We start from the raw sequence: 12,815 nt of genomic DNA on the forward strand, positions 1-12,815 counted from the left end.
GTCCATTTATTTATGCTTCCTACTGATATGAGGATAACTACAGCAAACTGAAATAACATCCCTCTGTTTCTGACCCTACCCTGCAGAAAATGAAGCTTTCTCATTAACAACAATTTGAACCAAATCAAAGGATTACTTCAGTGTTTCCATATCTCTTTTTTGTACGTCTTACTGCAGTTCAGAAGTAAGTGAGGTTGTGAAAATGTAGACCACTTGCCTTAGAGAAAATGCTTTGCTCGTCATTAATCCCTTGCACATATATATCCGTAAAAGAGAAGGTAAGGACCCAAACTCCCTGAGGAGTAAAAATAAAATGCTCTGTGGAAAATGAATTTTCTCTTTGTAATTAGAAATACGTTATCAGAAGTGAACTTCTTTGGAGGAAAGCATATGAGTTAGGGAGCTGGAAATGAAGACGATAAGGCTGATAGCTGAGCTGTTCTTGCCTCTTTCCTGAGGTTGTGTTGCATGTATTGCGTGACTCTCACCAGACATTGCTATTATCTGCAGAGGCAGAAATTAGCTTATGCTGCTGGGATGCGTACTACATCAAGACTTTTGGAATCCAGAATGGCTGAAAATTTCATAACAAGAATTCATAGAGATTGTGGTGTGGTCATTGTCACCGAGAAAGTAGCATCTAACATTTTTGAGTCCAAATACACAAAGTTAGTGGACTCTGATAAATCTGAATACAGAAATATTCCAGAAGAGCCTTCCTCTCTTTCTCCAAAATGACAATTTCAGTCCACTGATAAATTAAACTTGGGAGGAAAGACTTAAATATATTGGTCAATATTTATTATCTTCAGTATAAAATAGGAGCATTAGTGTAAAATAGTAACCATGTACGCTAGGACTTCTAAGTTATTATTGTGTTTTAATACTCCCCACCCCTCCCCACCCCACTCCTTTCCTCTCCTCTCCTCTCCTCTCCTCTCCTCTCCTCTCCTCTCCTCTCCTCTCCTCTCCTCTCCTCTCCTCTCCTCTCCTCTCCTCTCCTCTCCTCTCCTCTCCTCTCCTCTCCTCTCCTCTCCTCTCCTCTCCTCTCCTCTCCTCTCCTCTCCTCTCCTCTCCTCTCCTCTCCTCTCCTCTCCTCTCCTCTCCTCTCCTCTCCTCTCCTCTCCTCTCCTCTCCTTTTAAATTCTGACACTGAAAAATCGTCTCTTGTTTAAATATGCAGAAAGTTTCCCAGTCTAAAATTTCTGCACATTGCAGTCAGCTGCAAACAGCACAGCTGAAGCATCTGTTATCCTTGGAGAAAGCTCCTGTGCCACTGTGTTCTGCAGCACGAATGCCCTTGTACCTGCCAGCCAGAATGGCTGCCTTAACGCTTCAGCTGCCTGCTGTGTTTTGTTGGGGCTGAGCACAGCAGGAGAGATGTACCACGAGGATAATGGAACGCATCCAGAATCTGTCCTTATTCACTACGATATCACCTATCTGAGCAAGTTTCTGTATGGTGGCAGAGCAGAAAATGCTGGAGCATAATCTAGGTCATGATAAGACTCTGAAAGTGAGACCTGTGGCTTAGCTGTCAGGATCTGAAATGGATCCAGGTCCTGCGGGTTTATTTGGAACAAAGTCACTCTTTAAGGGGGAGATCTGTTCTTAGAAGAAGACCATCTCTGTCACCATGTGTTGTCCCTCCTTAAATCAAACCACATCCTGCAGTGATGCAGGAATTTGAGGCTGCATATGCAATCTGGCACTTTCTGTTTTTTTTTCGTTTGGTTGGATTTCTAGTAATTTTTGAGGCTTTATTTTGTAACATATCATATATCAGAATGCCTTGGAACTTGATTGAGGCTCATCTCATGCAGCACAGCATATTCACCAGTGAGATTTTCTAAGCATACCTCGTGAGCAGGACACAAATGATGCTGATGCATGTATGCAGTGGTCAGAGAGCAGCAAGCAAGGCAGAGGCTGAGTGTTGAGGTTTTACTGGGACTCAGACATGGGCCTTTGCTGATAGTTACTCTGGATATGCATTTCTTTCTTAATGCTGTATATGAAAGCAGTGTATTTTTCTTTTGTGATATCATTAGCAGGCAGTTGACGTCCAATATTGTCTTCAGTCACTGCATGTTCTCAAGCAGAGCACGTTTGAGCTGCATCCATGTTGCAAAGCATGAGCCAGCTTCAAAGCTTCATGTTCTCAGGTTTGGAAAGTATAAGTAATAGGATTAAAAGGCAAAAGCCAGATGTCCTGTTGTGAAGTATTGTTTGTCTGTGTACATGAATTGATGAGTTGGGTACTTTTTAAGAAGGTAAATGCTGCACAACAAGTAATGTGGGTGCTTGCATTCAGCAATGTCTAGAGTATCTTAAAGCAGGTGCTTATGCTTACGAACAGCCAGGACATAATTTTTGCACATAGAGAAGCTAATTTGAATCACAAATTTATTGAACTGCTGTGTCTGAAGAGGGAGTTGTGTTGGTAGAACTTCCTTTGTCAGTTGTTTACCTACCCAGAACTCACTACTATTGTGATATTGCTGCATATCAACGGAGAATTCTCAGTGATGAGATTGAAATGCCATTTAAATGCATTTAAGCACTATTATTGAATATATTACTAGGTATTCAAATGCTGAAGATCAACTGTGATCCGTGCCCAGTGATGGTGCAGTCCTTCTGCTGGCCTGCCTATAGTGAAAATACAATGCAAAGATAAAAGTGTCTGAGATGGGATTTATGCAGACAATGTCTACAGCTGCACAAGTCACGATGGGCTCTCATTTCTGTTATTAGCAAGAAACAAGTACTGAATCTGCAAGTTTTTTTCTATAGCCATCAGTATTGACCAGCACTGAGTGCCTAAACCATTAACTGACTGCTAGAGATGCTTCTGATAATTCTCAGTAGCATTTATGCAGTCCTGAATCTGGAGTTAAGGCACCTACCATGTAGGCTGACAATCAGATAGGAACCTTTCTTTATTTGATCACCTAATAAAAGTAGAATTAGCCACATATTCTCTGTGGTATAAATCCAGGTGTAAGGATTGTTGTAGTTAATATCTTTAGACAGGCAAAATTTTGGAATATTCAAACCTATGGAATACTCAGTGGCCATTGTTTCAGTGTCAACTTCATCCATCAGGAATATGTTCGTACATCTAGAATTCTTCTTTTCCCACATCCCCTTTTAAAACATTGATTGCAAGATAGTGAAATATTTCATATTGACATCTTTAAGCAGAATAAAAACATTTCTTGCTTCTTAACTGGATTACTTGAGTTGCACTCTGTTTACTCATAAAATCAATGCAATGTTTAATGTCACTTTCTTTTTTCTTTACTTTTTTTTTCATTTTGTAGCAATGCTAAATGACTTTGAGTGTGACCAACACATGACAAAGTACAGATATATCATACTCTTTACAGTCATAATTTGGGACAGCAGAAGAACAAGTCATTTTATGAGCCATGGCACTGCCAGATATCTTCTTATAGTCACTGCTACACAATGCCCATGGCCCAAGAAGAACTGAAGCCCCATCTTCAAGGTTCTTCCTCACCTGCTCCTCATAAATGCCTCTAAAGCTGATTCTTTCTCTGAAAAATGGAATTTGTTGCTGGCAGTGTTGCTTTTTCTGTGTATGGTCTCACTGATCATCATTAGCAAGTTTTTCCTGCACGGCCTCTTTTCCTTTCTAATCCCTCTGCTCAGCTCTGTACTGGCTCAGCTCGCCGTGTTGATGCTCCAACACACCATTCACTGCTCCTTCCTTTCCTTCATGAATACAAACTTTATTCCCCTCCTTGAGTTTTTATAGAGGACTAGTGGTGAAACACTCCAGAGACCAGAGTGAGAAAGGAGGGTTTGTTGAGAAAGCTAATCTAGGCGAGATCTTTTGTACCAGGTTTTGATTCCCTGTGGGACCTGAGAGTTTTGTCATTGGTTTCTCCCCTCACTTTGGCACAGTATCTGAACCGACGTCTCTTAGCACTGAAAGGAGAAGGAGGAAAATTGAGAATGAGCTTGAGTACTTCCCTTTATTACCCGTGTTGTAATAAGCTCTTTGCCACTATTCTTCAGTACTCTCCCCAGTCCCAAAGCCCGTTAGGGGAATATCAGCTGTAGCACGATGCACTGACTGGAACCACCTATGGGAAGGACTGAAAAGGAGAAATGTGTGTGATAGTTGAGGGCAAATAGCTTTAATTTAATTAGTGGATTAATTAAAGCTTTCTCCCCTTGGTAGGGTATGTATGTGTGTGTGGAGGAAGTGTTTCCTCAGCCTCCTGTTGCTGTTCTTCACGCATTTCTGTTCCAAGTGTGACTCAGATGGGGTTTCTATTGGGCTTACTGGGGGCCTGCACAAAACAAATTTCCTGTCTAAGATCTTTTTTCTTTGGGGTTTTGTTTAAAGTAATGAAGTATCAATGGAAAAATAATAACGTGATAACAAAACTTGCCTTGCAAATGAATGTGGCATCCGGCAGCATGACAAATACAGAAATCCCAAATGCTTTTCTGTTTATCAGTGTCCCCTCAGTGAGAGAAGTCTTACGTTAGCACAGGTTCCTTCTGCCTTCACACGGTGAAATTCATCATGAAGTTTCTTCAGTCTGATAAACCATTCATCTACTTGACAGCCTTGTCTCTGCACACTGTACACAGATGCTGAGGAAATCAGATAAAAGTCCACAGTGTCCTGGACTTAATAACAAAACCATAACCTGTAGCTCTAAGGAGTGGTTATCCCTTACTATCTTCAAAAACTTCCAGTTTTTGGCTACTCAAAACACGAAAGATGTCTGTCAACTGGAGTGAGTTCAGAGGAGAGCCATCCAAATGGCCTGTGAGGAAAGGATGAGGAAAACAGCCTTGTGTAGGCTGGTGGGGTTACCTAGTAGGAGCCTTCCAATAACTATGAGAAAGTCATCCAGAAGATGGAGCCAGGCTTTTCATGACTAGGTGCGTCATGACAAAAAAGACTATGGGCATAATAGAAAGTGTTACTGTTTTACCTTGAGGTCAGGTGAGCATCAGTGTAAGTTACATAGAGAGGCTTTGCAGTCTCCAGGTTTTCAGCTGGAAAAAAGGAAAAAGGATAAAAACCCTCCAAGACTCTTAAATCCCATTCCTCTTGAATACTTTTGAAGATAAGTGGAAACTGTGATGTGACTATAATTCTGACTATCAAGTTTTCAAGACTTCAACGTTTTTTAACTTTGGAGAGGAAGGACTTAGGAAACAGTGGAAGAAATCCAACTTACATAATATAAGAACAATCAGAAATTATTATCCGTCTTTAGTTTCACTTCAAGCATGTTGTGTCTAGAAGGATTTCTAAACACTTGTCCAATGAGTGCTTCTATCCCTTCAGTACAGGGCTTCAAGAAAGGTAAATTGGCATTGCTGGCCATTAGAGATAGGATAAAGATACACTTTGGTTTAACTCAAGGTGTTGGTTCTTGTGGAATTTGCCAGCTGTGCTGATAATATCATGCTTAAGAAAGTTTTATCAACCAACCCATCTACAGGATAGAAAACCAGTTAAGACAAACTCAGAAATGGATTTTCCTGATGTTGCATAATACGTTTAGTCCAGAGTTGCCATTTCAGATGGTACGCACTGAGCAAAGGGAGCTGCTGATCATGCTGCAGCTGTTTTGTAATCTACAGTAAGACCTGCATCTCTGCAGGAGCTGCCAATGTTAGAAGGTAACCATATCTTAAATTCATGTAAGCCTGTTTGAAAGAGATCAGTGTTCTGTTTTGGTGGTTTGCATTGTTGGATTCTTGTTGTTACTTAAGGCACTCTACAGTTCCTTGTTCCTTGGTTTGAATAAGTTTTTAATCACTTTGCCCTTTCACTTAGTCTGAAGTGTTTGGAAATGAACAGTAGTTTGCATAATGTTTACCCAGGCAGACAAAAACACAACCAAGTAACAACATAAGGTTTTCCTGGAGACAACAACTTACTCAACTGCCAAGGCAGTGCTGTGGTACCAGTGATCATGTAAATCAGTTCTGAAAAAAAAACAACACAGGTAATCAGAGCTTCTTCTCAAAGACCTCTACTTGTAACAGTGTTTTTCAAGTCTTGGCCCTGGTTTGACCAGGAACACTTGCAAAGAATAGGGAGTAAATCTAATGATATTGTTTCTGTTGCAAAGCAGGCTTCGGTACAAAGCAAATGATCTTATAAGCGTAGTGGATTAAACATCTTGCTTGCATTACTTTGCATCAACTTGATGTTGATGTCAAAAACTTTGCATGAGAGATTTAGTGAAGTAACAGTAGTGATGGTTTGTTTGCTTTTCCCCAACCTCTGTTTTTACTCTTCTCATTTCATGGTGCTTCATATGACATATCTGAAATGGTACGAAAATATTCTCAATCACTTTGAAAAAATAATTTAAAAAAAGAGTCAGGTATTTACAGGCAGAAAATGGAAAGAAAACTTCATGCTACTGAATTATCGTATTTGATCAAGCCTTTGTAAAAATAAAGATGCCAAAGGAGTTGCACAGTTCATTATCACATCCTTATTATGACTTCAGAACATCTTGCCTGACCCTGGAGTATCTCAGGAACGCTGCTGACTTTTCTCACTCCTGTGGTTCCACTGAGTTAACTTGTAAAGGGAAATGATGTTTTAAAACAAATATGAATGCTCTTACGGAGAGAGTGAAATGAGCAGAACTCTTTTGAATGTCTGTTTGTGGTCAAAGACCGCTCAGGTTTCTTGATTAGACTTACTGCTCAGCAGTAGGATGATCCAAATGAGTTTGGATTAGTCTGGAACATCATTCACTGCTCTTTTTTTTTTTTTTTTTTTCTTTCTTTTTTTTCTTTTTTTCTTTTTTTTTTTCAGATCCTTCGTTATGAAGAAAGGTTGAGGGAATGGGGTTTGTTTAGCTTGGAAAAGAAGAAGCTCTAGTGGCCTTCCAGTATCTGAGGGGAGCGTATAAACAGTAGGGGGAATGGCTGCTTACGAGGGTGGATGATGATAGGACAAGGGGGAATGGTTTTAAACTGAGACAGGGGAGGTTTAGGTTGGATATGAGGAGGAAGTTTTTCACCCAGAGGGTGGTGAGGCACTGGCACAGGCTGCCCAAGGAGGCTGTGGATGCCCCATCCCTGCAGGCATTCAAGGCCAGGCTGGATGTGGCTCTGGGCAGCCTGGGCTGCTGGTTGGCGACCTGCACACAGCAGAGGGTTGGAGCTGGATGAGCTTTGTGCTCCTTTGCAACCCAGGCCATTCTGTGATTCTGTGATTCTGTGATTCTGTGATTCCAGCCACCCAAATACCTCTCTCATGCACACATTTTTTTCAGTGAATATGAATGTGGCACAACGATTGCGTTCCGTTTCATAAAGAATGTCCTGTCATGTGTCTGAGAAGTTGCTCATGTACTTGATATATAACTTAGAAAATGAGTCAAGTGCTGAAGTGTAAAAGCCTTTTTCCATTAGCTGTGCATTACAAGGTCCAAAATATCCTGACAAAGGACAAACATAAAGTCCAGTGCTGACAGCAGCAACTGAAGGTGAAGTGAGATACCCTAAGGCACGTTAAATGGTCTAGACATCTGTACTGAGTCTTCTAACTTCTTCCCCTTGGTTATAGCCATATGTCAAATAGTGTCATACATGCAGCCAGAACAGCTGCCTAAGCATGGTGCTCTGCTTATGTTTATATGTCGTGTTCCTCAATGCCCGTGATTAGGAAGCATCTTCCTAATGCAGTCCAGTGTTGTTCTCTTGGAGCTGTCTACTCTCAGCCAAGCTTTGTGCTACTTGGATGTGTTTTCAGGACTATTCTCTCCTCACTTGCAGGTTTACATGGGATGAGGGCCCAGGAAGCAGTATCACTGACTTGTATCACCCCATACCTCAGTCAGGGCACAGTCATTATACATGCTGGAAAGAGATGGAAGGTTATTACAGTGCTCTGTAAATAGACCTTTATGCACCAAATCAAGGAGCTTGCCATGTCACCTTTGCAATACAGAAATTGTGTGGAGAGGAAGAAGTTGCTCACAAATTTATCTTCACCTCTCTTGTTCCCAGTGTTTGGCGTTCTTGAAAGAAGGAGAATATCTGCTGAAAGAAGCTGTCTACACCTATTTATTTCCATAAAAAAGTGTATGCTAGCCTTCTGATCTGCATAATGCCTTCTACATGGTTACCTCCCTGGAGCATCCACATGTTGAGGAATGCCTTGCTTGAATGGTTGGCTCTAAACAGTTGCTAATCTGATGCATGCATGTGGCTAGGTCAGGTCTGGATGTGGCAGACGTGCAGCTCAGGCTTGTGCACTAATAGTGGCTTTTGTAACAGAGAAGTTCCCATTAGAGCAGCACCTTGAGATGTGAGAGAGTATATTTGTGCTGTTACATGATAACATGAGTTATTAAAATTATTGTCAAGGGATCAACCATCACTCACAGGTTGATTTCTGTGGCGATTGCTCTAATAAGAATAAAAGAGGAATAAATGAAAGCTGTCGATGTATTGCACATCTACAGAGACTTCGAGTGGTGGTTTCACACTGGTGGTCAGATTTACTCCACCACACTGATGTCTTCGCCTCCTCAGAGCGATGGGGAAAAAATAGAGTGAAAAAAAGCTCATGAGTTGAGATAAGGACAGGGAGATCACTCACCAATTACCTTCAAGGGCAAAACAGGAAGGGCAAAACAGTGCAGGAAGAATAATGTAATTTATTTAGATTAGAGCAGTGAGAAATAGAAGAACTAAAAATCTATTGAAGATATATTCCTTTTCAAAACTGGTGTGAGTCAATCTCCTCTACTTCATTGAGAGTAATACATATTTTTCAAATTTAAATGTGAACTTCCTGTGTTTTCCACCTCGTTTTTTCTGGTACATGTCAAAATATTTCTTAACAGCACGTGTCACTGATATCTTCTGGGAAGCAGCCACCAGACTGCCTACAATGAGTTCAGGAAATCGTAAATGTCCTTGAGGCAAAAGAATTGACATCGTGAGGCCATGGAGTTCGAGCATATGCTGCCATTTCTGCTGTGCTCTGCTGTTCAGTTCTTAAAGATTGGCTTGACAGATGAAAGACATAAACTCTGCCAGTACGTAGCGAGTGGAGACACGTGAAACATATGGATCCTTTCAGGAGAACATGATAACCTGAAAGCATCTCTGCCTTCAACAAAGAAATGTTTTGTTATAAGCGATCCAAACATGGCTTTATTTTCTCTGAAAAAGACACTGCTAATTAGCAGAGATGACAGGCAGCTCCTATTCTCTCACTGAGGTTGCTCTTTTCTCCTTCTCTTTGTTTTCTATCTTAGTTTCATTGTTCCTTGATAACTTCTTTAATGTCTGTTAGATTCGTAGAATTGCTCAGGTTAGAAAAGACTTTAAAGATCAAGTCCAACCACAACCAAACTATACCACGCTAACCATATCTACCACATTTAAACACATCCAGGGATGGTGACTCAACCACCTCCCTGGGAGCCTATTCCAGTGCTTAACAACCCTTTCTGTATAGAAGTTTTTCCTGCTATCCAACCTAAATCTCCCCTGGTGCAACTTGAGGCCATTTCCTCTCCTCCTGTCACCAGTGAGAAGAGACCAGCCCTGCTCTGCTGCAATCACCTTTCAGGTATTGGAAGAGAGCAGTAAGGTCTCTCCTCAGCCTCCTCTTCCCCAGACCAAATAGCCCCAGTTCCTTCAGTCTCTCCTCACAGGCCATATTCTCCAAGCCCTTCCCCAGCCTTGTTGCCCTTCTTTGGACCTGCTCCAGCACCTCCATGTCCTTTCTGTACAGAGGTGCCCAAAACTGAACGCAGCACTTGAGGTGAGGCCTCACCAGTGCCGAGCACAGGGCAGGATGACTTCCCTGGTCCTGCTCACCACTCCATTCCTGACCCAAACCAGGATGCCATTGGCCTTCTTGGCCACCTGGGCACACTGCTGGCTCGTATTCAGCCAACTGCCCATCAGCACACAAAGGTCCCTACTGACTAAAGAAGATGCAAAAAATTGAAGGGTAAATCACACTCTTCTGTCCTTTGATTATAGATTAAATTAAATCTTCTTCTCTACTTCCATGGGCCAGAAGTTGGACGCGGTGGGTTTCTGATGTTTCGTATCCTGTGATGGACTTTGAATCCATCCATCCTTTGATATGTTGTGAACTCCAATGGACATTCAACATCGATGATACGAAGCTGCAGAGAATTCTGCAGCTTAACAATAAACATGTAAAGAGACATTTCTTATTGTTTCTTTGTATTCTGCCTCTGCAGGTTTAACAACTACAAAATCAAAGCTTTTGTAATCTGTACATGCTGAACTGCATAGGAAGTGTGAAGTTCTTATATTGAGACAGCTCCCAGACACTCCTTTCAGACATGGGTAGCTGTGTGACCAAAGAAATTTCCCTGTCTTTGGTGAGATTCAGGGGATGATGTAGTAAAAACCATTATGTTCTTGAGAGATGGTAGAGGTCTGTGACAGGATATATTTTCCAGGCCCTTGGGAGCCCTTAAAACAGAAAGTGTTTTGTTTTGAAGAAAAACAACTCTAATATGGTTGTGCTTGGTGTGTCCCATGGGGCAGAGGGCTTAAATTTATTACTGGGATTTTGGAGGTGGAACAGTGTAGCAATAGCAGTTCCTTCCAGTGGTGAGGAAGGCTTTCCATTAGAGGTTCATTGTGACATCCTCTCTTTGTGGTAGAGTTGGTAACTGTTACAATGCCAAAAGTCTGCAAGTGGGTCCCTGCCTCTTTGCATACAGAAGAGCACAACCAAGTATAACCATACTTGGGTTGTGTATGCTGTGGGATGTGTTGTAAGCATGTGTTAGAATCATAGGATGGCCTTGGAAGGGACCTCAAGGATGATGAATCTCTAACCCCCCCAGCACATGCAGGGCCACCAACCTCCACATTTAATATTAGACCAGCTGCCCAGGGCCCCATCCAACCTGGCCTTGAACACCTCCAGGGATGGACGGGGCATCACAGCCTCTCTGGGCAGCTGTTCCAGCACTTCACCACTCTCATAGTACAGAGGTTCCCCCCAATATCCAACTTAAATCTTCCCTCCTTCAACTTAAAACCTTCTCCTCTTGTCCTGCCATTATCTACCCTTATAAAGTGTGTGCTGGTTATTTGATGCATTAGTGACCCAAACCGTTCCCTCCATTCCATCTATGGTGTTGTGAGGGAAGTAAAGGCAACCTGTGTGGATGGGATTCCAAAAACAAACAGAAACAGATTGGATTCAGGTGTTGTTTTCCCTACTTGCTTGTTTCTGTTTATCACTTGGCAGATACACACCACTCCTAAGTTATCCTCCGTTATCTAGAGTGAAGAAAATGGGATGGGAAATACAGAACAACCAAGTAGCTTGCAGTGAGCTGGTTTGACCCCATCTTCAACCAGCGTGTGGATTTTCATGAGACTTTCCACTGAGTTTGATTGGAACTTTAGCAGTACCCCTGTGAAATGGTCTAATGAAACCTGAGATTGTGTTTTCCTTGAACTGATATCCCCTAGCCACTTTCTGCAACAGGAATGAAATCTTTTATTGATTTCTGAGAACGGGTCCCATTTTCAGTTTGTTGCTGCTTTGGGATTGCCTGCGTTCTGTTGGCCACAATGTTCCTCTTATACATTCTTTTTTTTTTTTTTTTTTTTGTCTCTTCTTTTTCCTTTTTTTTATTGCAGTGGGCTGCCTTAAGCCATAAAGATAGAAAAGAAGTTTTGGATCGAGTCATTTCAGTTGCACTGGCATTGCATTTTGGTCTTGGCAAGCAAGCTGCCTTGTATTCATTGGAAAGAAAGGCAGAAGGAAGCATTAAAGAATGGACGAGGTGAAAGACTGGGAGCAAGAACTTTAATTTAGTTTAGGGTCCTGAGTGAGGTTAATGGATAGTGTGAGACTCATAAGAAAGTGGCAGAAGATCAAACAGAGCCTCAAATGATTTCTAATTCCTCTTTACATTATTTCTTTATTTAGAGGTAACCTTGCTTCTGCTTTATATGAGGAAAAAATGCAATAAAGCAAAGCAAACACATTGCAGATTGCACTTTGATAGAGGGCAGCGTTAAAAACAGTCAGGAACACTCTTAAGCTTTCTGTCTAGAACAAACAAATAAACATCAAGAAGTCTGTTGCAGTTTCATCTATTAAAGATTTTATTACTTTCTTCTTTCTGGAAGGGAACATCAAAACTTCCCAATGTCTCTTCATAAGCTCTCCAGCTAGTTTACGTTTATTACTGCTCTTTCACCACATTTTTTTCTTCCCATTTCAGGTTACAGCAACACATTCTAACTGCATAATTAAAAAGGAGCAAGAAACCTGTCTGGAGAAAATACGGAGGGCTGCTGCTTTGAACCCTCTTAATGACTCTTCTCCAGGTGAGTTTCAGCTTGGGATATGCCATATGCATTGATTTGAGGGTTTCCAGACCTTTTCTGTTATGCCTGCAGGGTTTTCCAGCCATGTCATTGCAAACATCTTACTGGAAAAAGTGCCATCACTGCAGTTATTGAAGCTTAAAGAGGCACTGTAAGGACAGAAAAAAAAATCAATCAGTGGGGACATACTATGCTGATAGGTGGTTATTATCAGAGGTCAGGGATTTGCTTCCATACATTAGGTGATGCAGTGATATATACTGACCAAATGAATCAAAACCATAACGACAACAGCAGCAAGAATCAGTGTGCCTTGGAAGGAAATGTCTTGATAGGATGTTGGGGCTGCTGGGGGATTAGGCTGTAAGTGCTTCAAGTGCTCTACAACAGCAATTGCTCATTCCCCCTCATTACGTCAGTAATAATTTTTGCCTCTC

General features: G+C 41.6%; 1 protein-coding gene across 10 annotated transcripts in view; it reads left to right on the forward strand.

Annotated features, from left to right (window-relative positions):
• ADCYAP1R1 (ADCYAP receptor type I) overlaps positions 1 to 12,815 on the forward strand; it is a 132,120-nt gene that overhangs the window by 43,340 nt on the left and 75,965 nt on the right. For all 10 annotated transcript variants that reach the window (XM_052695072.1, XM_052695074.1, XM_052695076.1 and 7 more), the window contains one exon: positions 12,273 to 12,378. In XM_052695072.1, the coding sequence (XP_052551032.1) occupies positions 12,273 to 12,378 (106 nt within the window). The remainder of the gene's footprint in view (positions 1 to 12,272; positions 12,379 to 12,815) is intronic.

This window comes from Tympanuchus pallidicinctus, unplaced genomic scaffold (assembly GCF_026119805.1).
Source record: "Tympanuchus pallidicinctus isolate F22 unplaced genomic scaffold, pur_lepc_1.0 scaffold3, whole genome shotgun sequence".
Lineage (NCBI taxonomy): Eukaryota > Metazoa > Chordata > Aves > Galliformes > Phasianidae > Tympanuchus > Tympanuchus pallidicinctus.